Below are 24,695 nucleotides of genomic sequence, written 5' to 3'. Positions count from 1 at the left end.
TCAGAAGGAGACAGAATGAACAGAATGTGAGATCTGTTATTCAACATTGTTTATTGTGTGACTGTAGATCAGCAGAAGACCTCTTGAAGAACATGCACAAGTTATTTGTAGAGCCAAAGAAGAAAACTGAGGACCTGAAAAACGAAGTCAAAGAGAAACTAGCAGACTACCATGATAAAATTGATGATGCTCTGAACCTGTTAAGAGAAGCAACTAATAAAATTCGGGAAGCGGACAGACTATCAGCAATCAACCAAAGAAACTTGACGGCAGTAGAGGTGGGTATTTGGTCATAAAGTCCCTTTTCCATGTATGATCAATCAGAGCAGTGGTGAGATTCAATTTATTGTACTACCGGTTCTGTGGGCGTGGCTTGGTGAGCATGGCAAGGGAAGGATACTGTAAAATCTCCAATCAGAGGTGGTATTTGCCGGTTCTCCGAACTACTCAAAATTTCCTCTACCGGTTCTCCAGAACTGGTCAGAACCTGCTGAATACCACCTCTGAATCAGAGGTGAACTAAACAAGATAAGGAGCTTTATTTCCCAGTTAAAAATAAAGCCAAAATACTATGGATATAACTTGGTGAAATCTTTGATATATTATTTAAAGTACTATTTGGAGTAAGTTAAAGCAGCAAAATTGTTATTGAAATGGGAAGAAAATGGAAAGAAACTCTAGTGACTACGTCGTGGTTAATATATAACACATATAATGTATAGTGATTCAAATAAACGAAACCCCTTAAAGCCTGTATAACCATTACTTCACATTGTATGTTCATATTCTATTCACATGCACATAGGGAGAGACAGTTAATCTTCAATATTAGTATGGCTACACTTTCTTTTCTCTCGTGTTCTCAAGTAAGGAATTAAAATGGGTACAGTATATGCAAATTCACATTATAAATCAAACCATCATATATCTTTTGTAGTTAAGTGATGTAAATGATTTTCCTTGATTTGAATTTAATTGCCATGACTTGAAAGAACATTATATTGTACATTAACAAATGCTTAGCCATGACAGTAAGAGCAAAGTCAACCTCAAACAAAGATAAATGTGTTCAGTTTCTTGTTTATGTCTCACTCATGTTTTGCCTGAAGGCAAATATTAATCCAATGGTAGCAGGTTCCATAAATATGTTTTCAGGCTACATGGGCTAACAGTCTAAAAAGGGTAGTATTGCTTCTCAGTGATCTCTTAAAGTAGGAAGAGGAAAATACTATTGTTACAGATACCAATCAGAGAGAGAGTGGGAGGAAGGAAAGGAGGGAGGGAGAGAGAGAGAGAGAAGAGAGATACTATATAGAGTAGGGGTCACCAACCTTTTCGACCTCAGGGACCATCAAACTCATACTTTTAGATCCCGAGGACCACTAATATGATTTTTTTTAAAAAAGATAATATATTTAATGTAAAATTTTTATTTTTATATTGAATATAAATTTAATATTTAAAAATTAATTTATACACACACACACACACACACACACACACACATAATATAAAAATGCTTATTTAATTATAACAAAATAATAAATGCTTAATCATAACTGTGGGATGGAGTGAAAGGAAAGGAGGGGCCTCTCTCTCTCATCCTTTGTGGGGGAGAGGGGGGATTTAAGAAGCCACATGGTACCTGGAGGCTGGGAAGATCTGGATGGGGAGGAACCAGCTCCCCATCAAATGGAAGAAAAGCAGAGCCATCTCATATCTCCCCCAAGTCAGAGGAAACCTCTCCCTCCTTTGCCAGGTGTGGCTGCCTGAAGTTGGGGGAGGGAAGAAGGGCCGGGCTGGAAGTGTTAATGAAGACAGGCTCCTAATAACCAGGCAACACCCCCCATTTGGCCTTCACATAAGAAGAGGATTCCCCGCGGCTAAGCTCCAGGTCTCTCCCGCTGCTTCCAAGCAGAGAAGGATCCCTCCCTGTGTGGAGGCCAAAGGGGGGGACTGTCGAGCCTAGAAAAGCTCAAGCTCTCGCCTGCACAAACAGGCTGGTTATTAGGAGCCCATCTTCCTTGGCACTCTTTTGGTCTGTGAATGTAGTCTCCCCCTTCCCCATGGCAAAGGAAAGCCATCCGGACCTTTCCTTCCCTCCTACTCTTCTCCCTGCTCCCTTCTCACCACTCAATCCTACTTCGGGACAGAGGAAAGCATGCTGGAAACATGCGTTGGCATTTCCAACACACCTTTCTCTGGCGCTCACCCACAATTCTTCGCATTCCTCCAGGCCTGGCTTGCTGAGGGGGGAGAGCAGCCCTGATGTCTCTGCTGCCCCCTCCCCAGGAAAAGAAAGCAATCAGAAACAGCTCTCACTGGGGCAAAAGAACAGAGATCAGAAGGCAAAGACAACAGAAAGCAGCGCTTTTCAAAGGCAGCAGCTTCCATCTTCTCTTGCCTGTGCTTCCTCAATCTCAGCTCTTTCACACCATGTTTCTGCTAGCTTTTCCTGTGCTTTCCCCAGGCACTGATGGCTGGGGCCGTGGGGGGGGGGGGCAGCAGAGCAGAGCGCCAAGACGGATGAGGAAACTGACGCCAACACATAGGCCTAGCGTGCAAGGGGGTGGGGGTGAGGGGAAAGGATCCTCTGAATTGGTGTCACCTCCTGCCTCTTTCTTCCGCGCATCAAGGAGGTAGAGCAGCTGCCAGCTATGCCCTCAAAGGAAGATGTTGCAAGGGGGAGGGTCGACCCCCACCAAAAGCTTCTCTTCCTCCTCGACAGAAGCGCTCACGCGCAAAGCGCTCACCCCCCTCTGTCCCCCAACAAGCCGCTTCCTTCCCACTAAACGTGTGAGAGCTTCTGGCGAGGAGGAAGAGGGGATCAAGCCTCCCCTTCACAACATCTTCACCTGAGGGCAGTTGCTTCCTGCAGCTCAGGAGATCCGCACTCTTCCCACTGCTTCTCAGCCTCCTTGATGCGCTGAGGCAGGAGGCAGCAGCCATGACACAGGAGACTGCAGGATTGCCCCACCTACCTGCCTCAGCATGCTGCAGCCCACCAAAATTTTCTCATGGCCCACTAGTGGGCCATGGCCCACCGGTTGGCGACTGCTGATATAGAGGGTGTGCCAAAGTTACGTTCATAGGTTAATCACAATATATTTAATTATTTTTTTTCAGAAAAAAAATGTTATTGTACTTAGGAATATTCAAAAACCATATGTCAAATGAGGAAGTGTTTAAAAGAAAATAGCAACCAGTCTGAATATAACGTATACTAGAATTTGTCTATGGGGTCTGACTTTTGGTACATTTAAATGCATACATACACATAGCACACAAATGTGTAGAAACTTTTGTTTTATTTGAATTTATATGATTCCACTCAAAGCAAAATATTTTTTTATTATTTAGATTTCTGGAGTACTTTTTATCAAAGGTCATGACACCATGTTTCAAATCATGACGCTATACTTTTGTTGTTTGGGGGATTGTTTTCGATGGTAGTACTTGTATGTATAAAATCTGCAGGAATTTCTTTTTTTCCTTCATCTTGAAGAACTATATTAAACTTGGGCCGATTAAGACTTAACACTGTTTAGAAATTATTTGGAAGAATTACTTTAGATTTTGTACAAACAAATCAGTTCTCTGCTGTTTATTAAAGCATGCTGTTTTTCTTTTGGGATTCAGCCTCAACCTGAAAAAGGATATTACTACTTTAATAAATTGAAACATTTAAAAATGTATCTATAATGCATGTCTTAAAATAGCCTGGAAGCCTGAATTATATCTAAAGCAGTTCTTCCATGTCATTTCCAAATTGTCCAATACTGTATTCATATCTAATTAAATGCAAATCAGTCCAGAGATAATTGTGCCCAATTTCAATGGATCATTTACAATATTTAGTCAAAAATCAAAGGAATATGGCAGAGTCATGGCCAAAGCTGGGTAGTTATCAAGGTTTAGTCAATAAACAAGAAGCAGGAAAGGCCAGGCAGAGATTTTCCCCTGGAAATTAATTGCTCTGAATAAGGTAATGTCTGTAAGGCTTGGTCCATCAGTATGGGCTGCTTAGAATAAATTGACAAGGTTTAGAAATGGGATCATGAACATCAGCCCCCATTGACATCTGCTTTGTCAATATACAGGCTGTAAAGAAAATACCTATGTGTTTGGCAAGTAAATTTCCTTTAGCATCATTAGCTTTCTGATGAAGTGTTTTTGTAATAGGAAACATTGTAAAAGGTCTGTTTTTTAATTTTCTGGGTTTCTAATGGTGCTTCCACCTCTAAATTGCTTGCATATCCCACAACCATTAAAAAGGTGTATAAATAAGAATGGAATAGAAATCAACATAACAAATAACAACATTCCTAATGAACTAGGGCGTAATGAAAGTTCTATTAAATAAAATGTTCCACAATAAGAGGTGACAACCTCATCACACATCAGTTGCCAAGGTCAGCTAAAGCACACATATTTTCATGACCTCTTTGAAGCTTAGCAGTGTTGGGGTTACTTGGACTTCTAAGGGAAGGCTGTTCCAGAGAAGGAGAATAACCATTGAAAAGATTCACCTTTGTCCCTGTTGATGTCATTTGTGAAAGTAGAGCCACCTTCAAGTCAAGCTTGACTTCTGGAGACTTAAACTTTATTTTTTTAATTCATCCCTCACTTTAATCTTCTAAAACCTGGTAAACTTTACAAAAATTATATAGTTATATATTTTATCATAAAGTATAACTTGAATACATACATTTCTTTATTTTCATATAAGGACTGGTTAAGGATTTAATGACAAAAAGGTGCATTGGTCCATGCAGATTTATATACATACATACATACATACATACATACATACATACATACATACATACACACACATTGGCACAGCACTAGTTGAAATAATAATAATGGGAATGTGATGTTTTATTAATATGTAAAATCACAAGTGTTTCTATATTCTGCATATAGAAAAAGAAGCAAGGTATAGAAAACGGACGACAGGAAACTGAAAATACTCTAAGAGAAGGAAATGACATCCTTGGTGAAACTAATGAACTTGCAAATGGAATCAATTTGGCTGTGGAGGTAAAATGTGATATATGTTTTAAGGGTGGAGGCTATAATGCAGTGCAACATAAAAGAATCAGTAGGCAATAAAAAATATAATTTGTATTTTTAGATGGACTAAGTAGTAGAGATACAGAGGATATGGCCAAGCTAAATGTTATGTTAGAGGAGCAATAGAAACAAAAATTTCTTCCAAAGATTACAATGACATGTTTGAATGGCAGGATTCCTTTATATTTGAATATGTAATTAATTATCATAGCATATATTTTTGGAAATTGCATGTTTTTAATGAAGTAGTGGAAAAAAAATAAGCTGATGGCTTTAATTTCCTGAGCATGTCAGATGCTCAATACCCAAAAAAAAATCAGTCAAAAATGACTCTTGCAAATTAGATTATGTAATTCAACTGTTACTTCCCTTCATGGAAAGGGAAGCATTTTCCTTGTAGAGGAAAGAAGTTGAATATAATGCCACTAACCAATTGTTTAGGGAAGCAGTGAACTTCCCTTCATTGATTGCAAAAATGTTTGGTTATCAATGGTTATCTGGTACAAATTTCAATGAAGAAAAGAATGTTTCACAATATCACAAGACAAGCCTCAACTTTTGTACCTGCATCAGACACAAGTATGCAAATCCCACGGTTGGTTTCATGATATTTCCCCCACTTGTCCTTCCATGTAGACACCTGTGGATAATTTGGCACTTAAGTGATTGGTCATGATGTCCAATGTTCTCTTCCAATCATTTGGTTCCATGGTTTATAATTTTGCTATATTATCGGAAGAGTACTTGAGGTGGGAATGAGACAAGAATGCAGACTGAACCTGACAGTAGCCTTTGTACCCACCCTAAAAGTCAATTCATTTCATTTCTTAGAGAGAGAAGATGTTCTAATCATATTCATTGTGTTTGCTATTCCTCACTATGAGCCTTTTCTGACTTGCATTTAAGTATGGGAGCATGAAGGCAACTACTCTCTTTATCACATGAAAATAATGTTACTAGGTCAAATTAGATTTTCAAAGTGCCAAACGCATTCTAAGTGCAACTTCAGGGGGATGGGAGGAAATGCATGGGCGCCTAATAAAGCTTTGCTAGATTGTGCCTATTGACAGGGAGATGGACTACAGTGAAATGGCAGTTTCCCAGGAAGGAGGGAGCAAACCAAGGAGGAGGATGAGAGAAGAGACAAAAGCCCTGAGTTGGCTTGGAGAAGGAGGAAGGGATTTAGGAAACCCCACTCCCTAGAATCTTCCAGGGTGTATCCGTTAGGCTTAAGAGTAGTATAGGTTAAATCTGGCAAGATTCTGTCTGTAAGGTGTGAATAAGTAAAGAAGCGAACTTTGGCTGGATTGTTCTTAGACTGGACCTGACAGTGGCCTTTGTATTTACCCTAAAAATCAATCCATTTTATTTCCTGGAGAAAGAAGATGTTCTAATCACATTCATTGTGTATGCTATTCCTCATTATGGGCCTTTTCGGACTTGCTTTTAAGTATGGAACAAACATGTCCAGGCAACCTCATTGTGTTTGTCTCATTATATTTTGATGAAAGCCTTCAATCTTGCAAATGCATCCTGCCTTAAAAAGAGGGCAGCCTGTGTTCTCACAGTTCCATGTTAGATTGGTTTGTCTTTCTGATTCTAATCAGAAACAAATACTAGGCATAGAGAATTGGTTCTGGAAAATTCATGAAGAACACTTTTATCAATTATAATGTATTTCACAGCATGCTTTAACTGAAGGCATAAGTTGATGGCATAATGAAATGTGCTTTTTCGCTAATGGGTTCCTCTCATAACTAATTGGGTAAATTACTTTTCATAATGCCTTTAAGCAAATAAAATCCAAGAAATATCATTTCGAATGTGACTGAGGTGAGAGTGCTGATGAAATAACAGTTATGTATTAATTAACAAATCCCACTTTATATTCTGATAAGGTCTGATTAGTTAAGTTTGTGTAGTTAAGAGGACCGTAAAAGTTCAATTCAGCTTTGAGACCAAGCAGGTAGAATCTTAAACCTAGAAATCCAAACCAGAGGTGTCAACATTATTTTAATGGAGGATAAAGCTCATTGATTCATTTCAATATAATAGGAAAATAATCTTGTTATAAAGGGCTATAATTTCTGTGCTTAAACGCTCAGTTACTTAAACATGCTTCTTTTTTTCTGCTTCTTAGAACATAGATAATATTAAGAATGAAATAGGCCCACTTTCTGTTGAGCTAAAGGGTAAAATAGATAATCTCTCTGAAAATATCAAAAAAAAGAAGCTTCCAGAAAAGGTACTGCAGGCAGAAGCCCATGCTGCCCAGCTGAATGATTCATCTGCTATTTTGGATGGGTAAGTTGACAAGATTGTTGTTTTACTTTCATTGACTCTAGAATTCAGTAGCTGGGAAAATAGAAGAAACATCTTCTCCTTTTATTCTTTTTGGCAATTAAACAGGTATCCTGAAACTCCATTATCATGATTGTGCAAGCTTTGCAAGATAGCAATGTCCCAATTTTCCCAAAGAAATAGACTGACTTTAGTTCTTGATAAATAGAGGAAAAAAATAAGAGAGAGAAAGAATTTCCAACCAAATTAAGTCCTTCGAACTTTGGAGTGTAGAATCAATTATCTTTAGCATTTGATGAGTGTTTCATGATGTGACATTGCAGAATTGTTGTTCTGTCGCCTTATCTCAATCATGTCAGGTTTGTTTTGTTTTGCTGAGGTTTTTTCCTGGCTAGAAGCAACCTATAAGTTGAAAATCTGTGCATGTCTACACAAAAGAAAATCTGGCTGACTCCTGTAGGGAATACCTATGTGCAAAAAGACATTAATACATATGGGTCTAGAATTACCATCTAAAATTCCCCCTTGAGATTTTAAAAGTTGAATATATGTATATATATATATATATATATTTCCTAACAGAATCCTTGATGAAGCTAAAAACCTCTCCTTCAATGCAACAATAGCTTTTAAGGCCTACAGCAATATCAAGGAGCATATTGATGAAGCGGATGCAATTTCTAAAGATGCTAAAGCTCGTGCCAATGAAGCCATACAACTGGTAAGAGAAAATCTCTTGAGGACCTTAATGAAAGCCACTCTCTCAAATAATCTTCTTCAGGGCTTAGATACTAGTATTATCCTTCTATTTCTCAGCAATTATTTATCATATATTATTATCATGCTCATTGATATAAGTTAGTGTATTACAAAGTTTAATACAACTATTAGTAAACATCCATCAAGAAATCTTAAGCAATGGCCCAAATCATCTTGGTAAATTAAATCTAATTACTTTATACCAAGGGTCTTCAAACTTGGCAAGTTTAAGACTTGTGGACTTCAACTCCCAGAATTCCTGAGCTAACATGACAGGAGGAAGAATTCTGGGGGTTGAAGTCCACATGTCTTAAAGCTGTCAAGTTTGAGAACCCTACTCTACACACAACAAACTCTTCAAAATAAAATAGATTCTACTATTTTACTCAAAATATTTGAATTATTTCTTGCAGGAATTCTATAAAATAGCTGTATTGGGTGTAACCATCACCATCCAAAACCTGTTTATGGTTAACAGCATTAAAATAAGGTTTATTACTAAACAAACAGCTGCAGTACAATAAGCATCAATAAAGTATAATCAAACTACTGCTATTATTATTTAGCTTATTAAATCTCATCTCACTAGCCAGATTAATTTTAGTGATTCTTTCTACAACTGATATGTGAAGTAAGTCTCTGATGGTGGAGCAAGAGAAGGACTTCTGCAAATGATTTTGAAGCCTTTGAAGAAAGTCTTTGTAACCAGATTAATCAATTTATAGGGCTTTTCTCTTTAAACTATTTTCTTTATTGCCATAACTAAGCTAAGATGATACTCTAATATATATTTACTATCAACATAAATCATCCATATATACTTCCTTTTCCCTTTATTTTTGGCTCTTCTTTCACATTTTGTATTTATTTAATATTTATTTATTTGTATTCCAGCTTTATTATTTTTACAAATAACTGAAGGAGGCAAGCATAGCCAACACGCCTTCTTCCTCCTATTGCTGTGATATTGCCTTTATTGGCAAATTCACAATATAATATACATTACAGTAAGTCCATTGCCATATGAATTTTCACATTGTTCTGTACCCAAATTTCATATTTTTTTCAGGGGTAATTTATTTGTTTAATCCCAATTCTCTAGAATGTTCATCCCATGATCAAGATAAATCAGTTATTATTATCAGCTTTTACTGATCTATTCAATCTTGTGGAAACCATTTTACACTACATATAACACAGCCACAAAGTCCTGCTCAAGACTCAAGCCAAATTCAATTATTTAGTTGTGACTACAGTCACTTTTCACTTTTTATATTGCAAATTGGGTGTCTTAACAGTTTCATTATGTCTAATGAACTTTTTAGTAGCCAGTTAAGCATTCACACTTATTTATTAGTAATAATATTCAGCTTTGCATGTAGCCCCTTGCTAGTGATAATGCCTCTCCTAGATCACATAGGACAGAAAATAGAAGAAATATAATCTTATGCAGCAAGAATCTCTATTGCTGAATTTGGCAGTAATTCTCTCTTCAAGAACAGTTTGGTTATTTCATGAAACTGAAACAAATTGTTGACATGGCTAGTTTTTAATAATGGGAATAAAGTGTTACCTTTTTATCATAAAAGGAGAATAATTTTACTATATCTATATAGTATATAAGACAACTATATCTTAACCTGTCCACCATCACCACCACAATCAAGTTTAAACATGTTGTCAAGATTGAGCATCATTCTGTAGATCCTTTTTCAATGCATTCCTAAAGGTCAAACCTTACTATGAGCTGGATTTTTAAAAATCTACTAAAATCCAGTTTTCATTTATCATCCCTGACTTTTGAAAATGAAAATTTGAGTTGGTGCTTTATGGTTTTATAGACAAATTATAAGACAATGAGCAGTGATAGTTACTAGAAGAAGTTTAACATGAATCTTGCACTACTCCTTTAAGAGAAATTGGGTACTTACTAAATACCATCTAGGAGTAGAATCGCTTTTACTTAGGATATAGCTCAATTTACCATTATAGTATCAGTTTGTTCACATTACAGTTATTTTCCCTTAATTTGCCAATGACATGTCTTCCCCTTCATAAAGGATAATCTAGTATAATCCATACATACTTCCAAAAGAGGTGGGACAAGGACAAAAAGTAGTTTTGATTTAATTTAATTTAAATATAACTACATTTAAATTAGCTAATGTTAAGTTAATATGATTTACTTCACATGAATTTAACAATTCACTCTACTGTCATATTAAACATTACAATTTGATGGTAATAATTAGAGAAGCTATGGAAGCTACATCAAATAATTTAGAAAAGTGTGAGTGACTTTGGGTCTCAATTTATTCAATTCTGAGTCACCCATAAAACAACTTTTCCTGTTTGAAATGATCATAGTAGAATGACTCCCCTCCCCCACAATTTTAGGAGGTCTTATGCATATTTTAGTGAGCAGCCAACCAAATGTATGTATGTATGTATGTATGTATGTATGTATGTATGTATGTATGTATGTATATATGTATGTATATGTATGGTATTCAGCTTTGTTCGGGTATTTTCCCACGTCATTATAGTTGTGCTTTTAAAGTTGTAGCAACGTTTAGGCAGAATCTCATCTGCCATCATCAGGCTTCTGTATTGTGTTCGTCTAGTGAAGCCTGATGATGGCAGAAGCCTGAAACGTTGCTACAACTTTAAAAGCACAACTATAATGACGTGGGAAAATACCCGAACAAAGCTGAATACCATACATTTATATGGTATACCCGCGAAAACTTAAGAAAACATGTCTGTGAGTCAGACTTTTACAGTGGTTTCAGATTTAAATTTGGGGCAGCCTATTGCTGTGCCAGAATGGTTTTTTCTTCATCCTGATTGGTTGGGAGTCTTGGTCTGTGTTTATTGGTCTCGGAGTTTGCTGTGTTCTGCTTGATTGGTGTCTCTAATATCTTCTGTCTGTTTTTTGGCTCTTTTTGTATCTTGATTGGCTGGCAGCATTGTGTTACTTTATTGGAGGTCTTTAGTGCAGCTTGGCTTCGGGTAAATGGACGGCTATCATTAGTTAGGAAGCTGGGTTTCATCTGGGTGCCTGGTTGGGATGTGTTTGAGCTGGAGGTATCGGGGGGGTCTGTTTGTGCCCAGGTGTTTGCCTGGCTTGTGGTGTGGAGATTTTTTTGTTTGTGAGTGCAGGCTTCCAAATGATTGACAGCCTGGTGGAATCATCTCTTCTGTTCATGCTTTCTGGTCTTTTTTCAATCTCTATGGCTTCTCTGATGATTCTGTGGCTGGAATTTTCTATAGTGGCTAGGGTTTTGGTGCCACACCCGAACAAAGCTGAAGGCCATACATGTAAGTACCCGCGAAAACTTAAGAAAGTGTTTAGCTGGTTGGTATTTATTTTAGAAGATCTGCTTGTAAGTTTTGACGTGGTTTCCCTATTCACTCAAGTCCCGATAAAAGAGACCCTTGAAATCATCAAAAATAAATACCAATCAGCTAAACACCTCATGGAACTAACAGAACACTGCTTAACCAACACATATTTCATATACAAAGGACAAAGATACAAACAAATAGAAGGAGCCCCCAATGGGATCACCACTGTCACCTGTCATTGCTAACCTGTTCATGGAAGAATTTGAATCCAGAGCCCTGGCCAATGCCATCCTCAAACCCAAACTATGGTTAAGATACATCGATGACACATTCGTGATTTGGCCCCATGGACAAGAAAACCTAAACAATTTCCTAACACACCTAAACAGCGCACACCCCAAAATCAAGTTCATCATGGAAACAGAAACAAACAAACAACTACCATTCCTAGATGTACTAATCTACAAAAAACAGATGGCACACTAGGACACACCATATACCAGAAGAAAATACACACCAACCGCTACCTCAACGCCCCAATCCCACCACCACCCAGCACAGATAAACTCCGTGGCTAAAACACTAATTACTAGAACCAAACGCCTGGCAGACAAGACACACATTAAGACTGAACTATGCACCCTGACTAAAACATTGACAGCCAACGGCTTCCACAAAAGCAAAATCACCAACTTGATCCACAAAAACACACTGAGACATAATAGAGACCCAGAAGATGAACAGACCCATGGAACAGCTGTCCTGCCCTACATAAGAGGCACTACAGACAAAATTAGTAAGATATTTATTTGTATTCCAGCTTTATTATTTTTACAAATAACTGAAGGAGGCAAGCATAGCCAACACGCCTTCTTCCTCCTATTGCTGTGATATTGCCTTTGTTGGCAAATTCACAATATAATATACATTACAGTAAGTCCATTGCCATATGAATTTTCACATTGTTCTGTACCCAAATTTCATATTTTTTCAGGGGTAATTTATTTGTTTAATCCCAATTCTCTAGAATGTTCATCCCATGATCAAGATAAATCAGTTATTATTATCAGCTTTTACTGATCTATTCAATCTTGTGGAAACCATTTTACACTACATATAACACAGCCACAAAGTCCTGCTCAAGACTCAAGCCAAATTCAATTATTTAGTTGTGACTACAGTCACTTTTCACTTTATATTGCAAATTGGGTGTCTTAACAGTTTCATTATGTCTAATGAACTTTTTAGTAGCCAGTTAAGCATTCACACTTATTTATTAGTAATAATATTCAGCTTTGCATGTAGCCCCTTGCTAGTGATAATGCCTCTCTAGATCACATAGGACAGAAAATAGAAGAAATATAATCTTATGCAGCAAGAATCTCTATTGCTGAATTTGGCAGTAATTCTCTCTTCAAGAACAGTTTGGTTATTTCATGAAACTGAAACAAATTGTTGACATGGCTAGTTTTTAATAATGGGAATAAAGTGTTACCTTTTTATCATAAAAGGAGAATAATTTTACTATATCTATATAGTATATAAGACAACTATATCTTAACCTGTCCACCATCACCACCACAATCAAGTTTAAACATGTTGTCAAGATTGAGCATCATTCTGTAGATCCTTTTTCAATGCATTCCTAAAGGTCAAACCTTACTATGAGCTGGATTTTTAAAAATCTACTAAAATCCAGTTTTCATTTATCATCCCTGACTTTTGAAAATGAAAATTTGAGTTGGTGCTTTATGGTTTTATAGAGACAAATTATAAGACAATGAGCAGTGATAGTTACTAGAAGAAGTTTAACATGAATCTTGCACTACCCTTTAAGAGAAATTGGGTACTTACTAAATACCATCTAGGAGTAGAATCGCTTTTACTTAGGATATAGCTCAATTTACCATTATAGTATCAGTTTGTTCACATTACAGTTATTTTCCTTAATTTGCCAATGACATGTCTTCCCCTTCATAAAGGATAATCTAGTATAATCCATACATACTTCCAAAAGAGGTGGGACAAGGACAAAAAGTAGTTTTGATTTAATTTAATTTAAATATAACTACATTTAAATTAGCTAATGTTAAGTTAATATGATTTACTTCACATGAATTTAACAATTCACTCTACTGTCATATTAAACATTACAATTTGATGGTAATAATTAGAGAAGCTATGGAAGCTACATCAAATAATTTAGAAAAGTGTGAGTGACTTTGGGTCTCAATTTATTCAATTCTGAGTCACCCATAAAACAACTTTTCCTGTTTGAAATGATCATAGTAGAATGACTCCCCTCCCCACAATTTTAGGAGGTCTATGCTATTTTAGTGAGCAGCCAACCAAATGTATGTATGTATGTATGTATGTATGTATATATATATATGTATATATGTATGTATATGTATGGTATTCAGCTTTGTTCGGGTATTTTCCCACGCATTATAGTTGTGCTTTTAAAGTTGTAGCAACGTTTCGCAGAATCTCATCTGCCATCATCAGGCTTCTGTATTGTGTTCGCTGGTGAAGCCTGATGATGGCAGAAGCTGATGATGGCAGATGAGATTCTGCCGAACGTTGCTACAACTTTAAAAGCACAACTATAATGACGGGAAAATACTCGAACAAAGCTGAATACCATACATTTATATGTATACCCGCGAAAACTTAAGAAAACATGTATATGTGTGTGTGTGTGTGTGTGTGTGTGTGTGTGTGTGTGTATATATATATATATATATATATATATATATATATATATATTCAGCTTTGTTCGGGTATTTTCCCACGTCATTGTAGTTGTGCTTTTAAAGTTGTAGCAACATTTTGGCAGAATCTCATCTGCCATCATCAGGCTTCTGTATAGTGTTCATCTGTGAGTCAGACTTTTATAGTGGTTTCAGATTTAAATTTGGGGCAGCCTATTGCTGTGCCAGAATGGTTTTTTCTTCACCCTGATTGGTTGGGAGTCTTGGTCTGTGTTTATTGGTCTTGGAGTTTGCTGTGTTCTGCTTGATTGGTGTTTCTAATATCTTTTGTCTGTTTTAGGGCTCTTTTTGTATCTTGATTGGCTGGCAACATTGTATTCCTTTATTGGAGGCCTTTAGTGCAGTTTGGCTCCGGGTAAATGGACAGCTATCATTTGTTAGGAAGCTAGGTTTCATCTGGGTGCCTGGTTGGGGTGTGTTTGAGCTAGAGGTATCGGGGGGATCTGTTTGTGCCCAGGTGCTTGTCTGGCTAGTAGTGTGGAGATTTGTTTGTTTGTGAGTGCAGGCTTCCAAATGATTGACAGTCTGGTGGAATCATCTCTTCTATCTACAGTCCACCAGACTGTCAATCATTTGGAAGCCTGCACTCACAAACAAAAAAATCTCCACACCACTAGCCAGACAAGCACCTGGGCACAAACAGATCCCCCCAGTCTTTTCCTGTGTAAGATTAAGAGTATCTTAGCGACGTTTCGGCGAGGTCCCACTCACCCTCCTCAGGCTGGTGCTTTCGGCTTCATGCCAGTGCAAGCGGCGTCATGCCAGTGCAAGATACTCTTAATCTTACATGGAAAAAGACCCGAACACACCTAGACCTACATACCTGTACCCGTGAAAATCTACGGAAACATATGTATGTATGTATGTGTGTGTGTGTATATATATATATATATAAAATAGATGTATATATTATTGGTATGAGACAGAAAGAGAGAGATTTTATAAAATTATGTTACTTTGATTTTGTTTTCCCAGTAAAAGTCTATTTTCTGTTTCCTGGGGATGAAAAAACAGAGAAGACTGTTTTTACAATGAAACCAAAATAACAAAACAAGTATGATATATTACAGTAATCTAACATAACAATTCAAAGCAAATTTGTTTTCGATTATCATAATTCTCCAACTATGTTGCACTGCTATTTTAATAAGGCAGTCAATTTCTCTTGATTCTTTTTCAAGTACAGTAAGTAGTTGATTCTGTTACTTTTCTTCTATAGGCATCTGGTCCAGAAGGCTCATTAAAGGATGCTGCCAAGAATGCTTTACAAAAAAGCTTCAAGGTTCTTAATGATGCCAACAAACAGGCAAATGATGTTAAAGGTATGTATTCACCGATAAAGAAAAACAATGGTATCTCAAGGTTGAAATGAGGACTCCTTGATATTCTCTGAGCTTGGTTGTTTTCTTGTAGACATTTCATTACCCATACTATGTAACATCATCAATGCTAGTAAGGAATGGGTTTGCTCTCCATTTATGTTCTAGTGGCTTGCCCTATCAGTGTTGGTGGGAGAGGTCATGGGGATTCTTTGGTTGGACTGCTTACTGCTAGCTTGTTTAGTAGTTCCTTAATTGGGGTATTGTTTACTTCTTGATTGTTGGACTGATGTTAATCTTGGTTTTAATCTATGCTCATCTGAGTGTTGATTGCTGGTGGGATGGTGTTTGGGTCTTCCTATTCCCTTTTTGGCTTGTTGATTGTCTCTTTTGCGCAGTATGTAAATGTTGTTTATGTCTGTGTTTCTATTGATGGCCAATTTGTCAGAATGTCAGGCTTGCAGGAATTCTTTTTTTTATTTTTTATTTTACTTATTTATTTGTCAAGCGATTATAAGATAACAGGTATAAGTATAAACATAGTTATGAATACATGAAATGGATACATATAAGAAAAATAAAAAGAAACGATAGGACAGGGACAATAGGCACGTTGGTGGTTTTGGATTTCGCTTGGTCTAGGATGGCCCCAGTTGCCCAGTTGAAGTCTGGGAAAGTCCCAGTTAAGTCTGTCTGTATGTTGTGAAATAAAAGAATTTTCATTATGTCTTCTGACTGCTAGTTGGTGTTCATGGATGCATTCTGCTAGTGTTCTGCCTGCTTGTCCGATGTAGTGGCTGTTACAGTCTTTACACTGTATGTTGTAGGTGGCTCCTGGTTTTTTGTTTTTTGTTTTTTCTTATGGGGCTATTGATCTTTTGGTTTACTTAGGATATTTTGCAGGGCTCCAGAAAAAAAAAAGAGTTATCTACAAGATACATTGTAAAGACACTAAATGGGCTTGGTATTTCTGGATTAGAAAAAGCATATAGAATACTATATGAAGCTATCTAAATTTGATTAATAAATAGATAGAATACAGTTGTCATAGAATTTCTCACAGCTCAGAAAGGAAGTTCAGAATTGAAAGATTTTGAATAAAATCTTTTTCTTTTAACTTGTAATCTTTCATTATTCTAGAAGGAAAAATGATGATTAATTCATCTCTTTCAACTTTAGATAGTCGTCTCGTTAAAATAATGAAAACTTAAGTTCTGTTTAAATAATACTCCAGGACTCAGGCCTGACATGTGGCAGTAATGGAAATGTTCTTGATATGACATTTATCTGAATTGTAACCAATTGTATTAGGTATATCACATGATAGTTAACACCAAAAAGTGCTTAAAGAGTCCTTACAGAGCAAAATGTCCAAAGATAGCAGTTGAATTAGAGATTTACTAGTTTTTTCCCTCTCTTGGTGATGACAGAAATTTGAAGGGAAGAGTATCCGGGTAGGGAAGTAAATTCTACTGCTAACATTTTGCCCTTGTATGTATTTCTCAATCTGATTTAAAGTTTCTGTCCCTGGTTTGCTCTGTGTCAGAATATATGCTAGGAATCAATTACAGAACAAGAAAATTGAATCAAATATACTATTTTTAAGATATATGGTCTGTGGAGTTCTGTACTGAGAAATTTGATTATAACACTTTTCTCTGTAAGGAAGATTAATTGCAAAATAAAAACCCAAAAATGCTGGCCAGGGAGATAGAAGTTATTATTTCATTTTGATTGGTAAGTCTTACAAGAGCCGTGTTTTTGAGAATTTTCTGAAGAATTGTCATTCTAACCGTTAAACTTTGATCTGCTCATTAGACAAAGGAATTGGAGATGCTGCTTGCTGTGTATGATAGTCTTAGAAAATCATGATTTTCATTATTTCCCCTAATTTTGGAAACTCATTTTCAATGTATTACATGGAGCTAGGCTTATATAAAATTAATAAGTGCTTCCTTCAGTTCTGTCTTCTTAGCATGCCATACTTTCTGTATAAACCAGGGGTGAGCAACTATAGTAACTTTACAACCTGTGGACTTCGACTCCCAGAATTCCTGAGGCTCGGTTGTAAAGTTGCTATAGTTGCCCACCCCTGGTTTAAATGAATTTACAATGCTGCATATAATGTGAGAGTAAATCCCATCAAACTCAGAATGTGATACTTTTGAACTGATAATGCTTCAGCAGGGCCGGCACTTTGATATTGATTAGAAAGTGATTTGTTTTATACCAAGAGTGCACACCTTCCAGAAAGCAGCCTGAGGGCAAGAACTGGGCATCATGCAATAATGGTTTTTTAAAAAATTGCAAATTATCTGGCTATCAGTAGATGGCACTATAGTACTGGAATTTAGGATGCAGAGGAAGTGGGGAACCAGATGGCAGCCAGCAAAGCAATGGAAAGGGTCAGGCCCCTTTCTTGGTCTACGATGTCAGTGGTATAGAAAAATAAAGAATATTTTTCAAACTACTTACTAAGCCTGTTTTTTAATGAATCTGTAGAATCTGAGCAGTATCCCACTACATATATTCTTGGCCAAAAGCATGGAATTCTTCACTACGCTGAGAAAAAGACTGCATCTTCTCAACTGTTCCTAATGTATTATCAGGATGAATTTTAGTGATGCTATCAGCATTCATTTACCTAGCATGCCTGTCTTTATTTCCTTTCAGAAAATCTGTTTTTTGCCCTGAAAGACCAAGAGCATCTAGAGACAATTTTGACTTAGAAAATGGCACAAAAGAAATGTTAAATTCATACGCATACATATGCATGCAGCCAACACAAACATAAATGCAGACTTATGCACCTATTTAACTGTGTAACAGGAAAGTCCTTAAGGGTTCCTGTGGCTAGGTAGGAGAAGTAAAAGCACTGGAAAAGTTTTCCCCATATGTTTGAAAGCAATGCCTACAAAGGCTTTTCTCCTGACCTTTATAATTTGCTTTAGAGCAGAAGTACCCACAGCATTTCATACTATTTCAGAATGATCTAGAGCAAGTCAGGAAGAATGGAAATTCTACCTCCATGTCTGCTTTGAAAATCTGAGAAAGAAAATGTCTTCTTTCTTAATGGGATTTGTATATTATATGATTTGTATATTATTTTTGTTGCCAGGTAATACTAGGAACAGCAAAATGACATAAAAGTTTGTTGTATAAAAGTTCAAACGCATATTTTATTTTTCAGTAAAGAAGGGATACTCCTCTACCCTTTGCCCATTTCCATTCTCCCCTCAAATTTCCTTCCCATATTGATATTATTCGAAGCAGTTCTTCACTTTGACAAAGATATGTGCAAAGTACAGTCTTAGAAAGTTTCACAGAAACTGTTAATTTCCCAGCAAGTCTTGCCTTTAGGTATATTGTAAACATCTGCCTTTATGCAAACTTCAGTCATTCTGGTAAATGAGCTGACACATAGCTTACTTTACTATATTGCTTTTATTATTCTCATTATCTGTAATTAATAGCTTCTCACTTATTTCATTTCTATTGTTTTGACTCAACTGTTAAAATGCTGGAAAGGGAAATAGATTGCGGGAAAAACATTGCCTTTTTGTTACCATCAGTGGGATTCCTTCACTAGATCATAGTCATTCCACAGGTAGAAGAATAGAATGGAATGGAATGGAATAATAATTTTATTGTCACTCTGAAGGTACCTGATTGACATACATTAAAATGAAATTTCATTGCATACAGCTCTCAAAGGGTCTCTCTCCACCTCTTATTTAGAGTACCTAAACATAACTAAATAAATAAATAAGTATTCATATACCCACATATATTATATGACATGGAGAAGCAACAGTAGTTTAATTCGGATGTATACATGTACATAGCGAGAGAAATGAATCTTACGAGTTTACCAGATGGATGGCGTAGAGAACAAAGCTGTTACAGAATCTGGTAGTCCTGCTAGAAATACTTCAAAACCTCTTCCCAGAAGGGAGCAACAGAAATACAAACAGTAAAGTGGGGGTGTGGGGGTGTCTAGTCACAACTAGAAATCCTTTCTAGTTATGACCAGCAAGATCTTTATCCATCCAGTTTTACTAAATAGAAAAAGAAGTATGTTCCATATTACCTTTTAGAATAAATACAAACAAAACACTGATTTGTTCGTTTGTTTTGCTCTTCTATAGGAAAATGCTTAAGGTTTAGAAGATTGCTCTGAGGGTTAATTTCATTGCTGGAAATTTCAAGCTGTGGCATTTCAGAATGTTTTCAATTAAAAAAACAGTGTAGACTTTTTTTAAAAAAATGATAATTTTTCAAGCTTTATCTTCTGTTTTGTATGAGGCTATCTCAGGAAATTTATTTTGCTTCTTTCTTTCTAATTTTCAGGAAACAATTAAAATGCATTTGAGATATTAAATGGAAAAATATTAAACAGATGGATTGAGAATGTTGGCATTTAAGAGATCCACAGGGATTAAGCTTATTAAAACTCATAAAAATATCCTGGTTTAATGGGTCTAAAAGCAGGTTTTAAAGCAGAGTGATTCTAAAATACAGAAATGAAATAATTGATATAACTTGGGGAATTCACCCCAGAGAGAAATAATGAATTTATAAAACATTTGGCAGCAAAATTACTAAAATCTATCCATCTATTAAATGGAAATTATGTTAAAAGCATAATATAATTGCCATATATTTTTCAGAAAAAAAATGCCTGAAGAATCTTAAAAGAATTTTAAAAGTATTTTAGAACAAGATTTATCTTATCTTGAAAATATTTTTAGAATAAGATTAAAAATGTCTTATTTTGTTATGCAAGAAAGTGTTAATTGGTTAAAAGCCATAGTATGAATGTAGGTAATCTCTGACATTCGTTTAGTGACCATTCAAAGTTACAACAGCACTGAAGAAAATGACTTCTGACCATTTTTCAAACTTACAACTATTGCAGCATCCCCATCGTCACATAATCAAAACCCGGACCGTATGATAGTTGCAGTGTCCCATAGCTATGTGATCAAAGTCAATGAGGAAGCCAGATTCACTTAACAACCATGGGAGTTGAAGTCCATAAGTCTTAAAGTTGCTAAGGTTGGAGAGCCCTGCTTTAGAGCATGTATTTATAGGCAAACAGGGTTGTATGTAATGGTTGTATATAACACTGTTTTGTGGACTCTCTATCTGTCAAGTTGCTTTCCCTATCACTGTTGCTGCAGCTTGCCACAATCTTGAGGTGGAGAGGGATGGGGAGAGGGGCTTGTTGTAGAAGGGGAAAGGGAAGAGGGAAATCAGCATGGACAGAAAGCAGAAGTGTGAACCAGTTTCATCTGGTCCACTTCAAGGACATTTGGGCGCCTAGGACCTGGGCATAGAAAGTTAACTGCTTCTCAAAGTTTCCTGTTGTCAAAACATCCAGCTAGCATCCTATTGGCCACTGATGAACTGGTCAAAGAAGAGGGAGCTAAGGATTTGGGACAATGTAGCAATTTGCATGGGTTTTCTTCAGATCTGGCCTTGCTTTTGTTGCACCCAGTTGTCTCTAGTAAATGAGCCTTGTAATCTATTGATGGAGTCAAGCGTCTTTCTTTCCTAGAGAACCAGCTGGAACAGGGTTGACATTGTCTCTAGAGCAGGGGTCCCCAACCACCGGTCCGTGGAACAAGTCCTACCAGGCCACTGGTTTGCTGGGCGCCGCCATCTTTTTTTGATGAAAAGGTGCTTCCGGTGAGCTTTTCCGGGTAGAAAGCTCACCGGAAGCACTTTTTCATCAAAAAAATGGTGGCGCTAGCGCTCGGTGAGCTTTTCCGGGCAGAAAGCCATTTCTACCCGGAAAAGCTCACCGAAGCGCTGAGCCGCCATCTTTTTGATGAAAAGTGCTTCCGGTGAGCTTTTCCGGAGAAAGCTCACCGGAAGCACTTTTTCATCAAAAAAAGATGGCGGCGCCCAGCTAATGCCGGTACCGGGCCGCACCATAAAAAAGGTTGGGGATAACAGGCCGCGCGCATAAGAAAGGTTGGGGATCACTGCTCTAGAGATATCACCAAAAAAAAAAAGATAAGATTTCCCATGGGAATACTAGAAAGGAGTAAAAGAGTAGAAGGCTATCAATTAACATAATGCAATCATTTGATACACCTAGAATAGCTGATGTTTGGTCATTCTGGCTCAAGCTATGGAAATACCTTTTTTTTCATTAAGTGGTATGCAGAGTCACTTTTAAAGAACAATTAGTTTCTTTCCTATGAAATAAATATTGCAGAAATGAGATTCTTTCTAATATGCCATTTGACAAAGTTATTGTACCTATCATTGCACTAAAAACATTTTATAGTCCAATTAAAATACAATAATACATTTCTTATTTGGATATTGCTCATTAACTTCCCTATGTTTGGATTCTTTCATATTTGCCACCTTTAGCAAGACTAATGGTCCATTCCCAGATTTTGCCCTTAGTTCATTTATTTTATTTCTAAGGAAAAAATAATTGTACAAAAAGGATGTTATTTCCCTCAATTTTTTCTTCACTGATCTGCAGCTAATCCACATTTTCTTTGCTAAACTATATTCCTGATGTACGTATTGACAATGGCCACAAATCTAAATCGGAGCATACATTCTGACAATGGTTAACATAATCGTTTTTAGAGAAAATGACATCTTCGGATACACTATTGTCACACAAAATTATTTGCAAAATATATTGAATCATATTCCATCAGTATGATATTGAATATGCAATTACTGACCCTGTGATTTGGACCATAATTTCTGTTTAAATTGCTATTTAGTTTATTCTTTTATGTAAAGATGAGTTTTCTTCTAAAATGTAATTGTGTTTGTGCCCCCATGAGAGAAAAATACGAACTGTTAGTTTTGTCTCCACTTTAAAGATTTTTGTTTGGTTTTGTTTTCATCGTACTTCATTTGTTTCAATGGTACTTTATCAGTCTCAGTTATTTTCTATCAAGTTATTCATTCAGTCATTCAATTAATTTATATGGATGTCCATCTCAGTTAATGACTCTGGATGGCTTACAATTCAAAAATATATATTACAATCAAAATACTAAATTCATTATAAAACAATAGAAACATCCAAAATAAATAACCAGAGCAGCAGAGATACAGCAATACAGCCAGGATAGCGCCCTTGCCATGCTCAACAGACCAGACACAGGTGTAGCCAGGTTTTTAGGACCCTAATGAAAGGCTAACCGGCTTGGAGCTATTCTAATCTCCAAAGGGAGGATGTTCCACAGAGCAGAAAAAGTTCTGCTGAAAAAGTTCATCTTCTGGTCCCTGCCAGCTGACACTCTTTGGCTGCTGGGTCTACATCATGCTATTCTACTCAATCTGGTTGGATGGGTAGAGACTCTTGGCAATAAGGTAATGGAAATAAATAACAATAGCTCTTGGACTTATATACTGCTCCATAGCACTTTACAGGACTCTCTGATGGTTTACAGAATCAGTATACTGCCCCCAACAGTCTGGGTCCTCATTTTACCAACCTTAGAAGGATGGAAGGTTGAGTCAGCTTTGATTCAATCAGGATCGAATTCCTGGCTATGGGCAGAGTTTGCCTGCGATACTGCATTCTAACCATTGTGCTACCATGACTCCTATGAGTAAATGAGTAAAACCTATTTGTGATGTTGCTTTGATCTTTTTGATGTTATTTCATTTTCATGCATATTTGCAAATGTATACACTTGCACACGCATGCATATGCCCACGCATGCGCGCGCACACACACAAAGAGCCATATACTGAAGAAACCAGATTCTGAGAATTCTGACATTACTGGACAATGGATATTACGTTTTAAAGAACCTCACGGGTTATCCAGTAAGTTTTCCCATTGTGCAATGTGGAAAATTTCTGTATCACATTCAATAGATTCCAATTGTCCTTATAAGCAGTGGTGGGATTCAGCCAATTTGCACCACTTCAAGAGAACCAGTTTTTGACTTTCTGAGCAGTTTGGTGAACTGGTTGTTGGAAGAAATCATTAGGGCAGAGAACCAGTTGTTAAATTATTTGAATTCCACGACTGCTTATAAGCCAGTAACATGAGATTTTCAATTTTATGGAAAACTTAACTTAAACTTCAAAAACAACAGTTGTTATTAATCATACTTTGAAAATAGTTTTATAAGAGGTGCACATATTATCTTTAAAGTAGCTGCAGCTTTCTTCATGCTTTTGTCTGAGCCTGAAAAATAGACATGGCTGCTTTAATTAGTCAATACCAAGGTAAGCATGCACAATTGGTATTTTCATCTTTATTATTTATTTATTTATTAAATTTATTTGCCCCTCTCAACCACAAGGTGACTCTGGGAGGCTTGCAATGTTGAAAAGAATAAAATAATGCAACGATGCATATCTTGGTGTGGTATGAGGTGGGACAGAGAAATTAATAAAGCTGATTATCAGCCTGTGCCAATGATCTGCACTTCAAGCACCATCAGGCTGAATGTAATAATTAACCAGCTGATTTCAAATGAATAAATCATGATAAATATTCAATCTGTAGTGATTTGAGTGCTTGAGTTCCAAGCCATAAATAGTCCAAAAATCCAATGATAGCTCTTCATAATCAATTATAATTTCTAATCTAGTCATTATGATACTAAATTGAGAGAGCTCCTATGTAGCCCTGAATTCCTTTCAAGATATATTAAACTTATAATCAATTATATTAATATAACAAAATCTATTATATTTGTATACTCCTTACAGAAAATGAGGATAATCTAAAAGGAATGCAGAATAAGTTGCAAGTGGCAGGGGAAAGAAACTCAGCTCTCTTGAAAGCTCTGAATGGCACTCTGGAAAAGCTGTCAGCAATTCCAAATGGTAAGTTTGGACTAAACTAAATTATCCCTGTTCAGTATTTAGAGTGCAGTGCTTTTCCTAAAGGAAAGAAATATGTTTTTTCTCCACTTCAGTCCCCAACCTACTTGTATTTGCATTGTCTTTCCTTCCTTCCTTCTTTCCTTCCTTCTTTTCTTCCTTCCTTCCTTCCTTCTTTTTTTCCTTTCTTCCTTTATTTCTTTCTTCTTCCTTCCTTCCTTCAAATGATATTGATGTAAGAAATGCATCAATATCATATCTTTGTTTTCTGCATCTAAATATTTTCATA

General features: G+C 36.5%; 1 protein-coding gene across 9 annotated transcripts in view; it reads left to right on the top strand.

Annotated features, from left to right (window-relative positions):
• The window catches only part of LAMA2 (laminin subunit alpha 2), a 423,950-nt gene that overhangs the window by 326,799 nt on the left and 72,456 nt on the right, over positions 1-24,695 (top strand). For all 9 annotated transcript variants that reach the window (XM_087972045.1, XM_087972041.1, XM_087972015.1 and 6 more), the window contains 6 exons: positions 68-278; positions 4,927-5,043; positions 7,217-7,380; positions 7,960-8,098; positions 15,478-15,580; positions 24,293-24,409. In XM_087972045.1, the coding sequence (XP_087828171.1) occupies positions 68-278; positions 4,927-5,043; positions 7,217-7,380; positions 7,960-8,098; positions 15,478-15,580; positions 24,293-24,409 (851 nt within the window). The remainder of the gene's footprint in view (positions 1-67; positions 279-4,926; positions 5,044-7,216; positions 7,381-7,959; positions 8,099-15,477; positions 15,581-24,292; positions 24,410-24,695) is intronic.

The sequence above is a fragment of the Notechis scutatus genome, chromosome 1 (genome assembly GCF_049901735.1).
Source record: "Notechis scutatus isolate UNSWTSFEM ecotype Mainland chromosome 1, rNotScu1.2, whole genome shotgun sequence".
Classification (NCBI taxonomy): domain Eukaryota; kingdom Metazoa; phylum Chordata; class Lepidosauria; order Squamata; family Elapidae; genus Notechis; species Notechis scutatus.
Note: the sequence above shows the minus strand (reverse complement) of the source record. Positions and strands in the feature narration are given on the sequence as shown.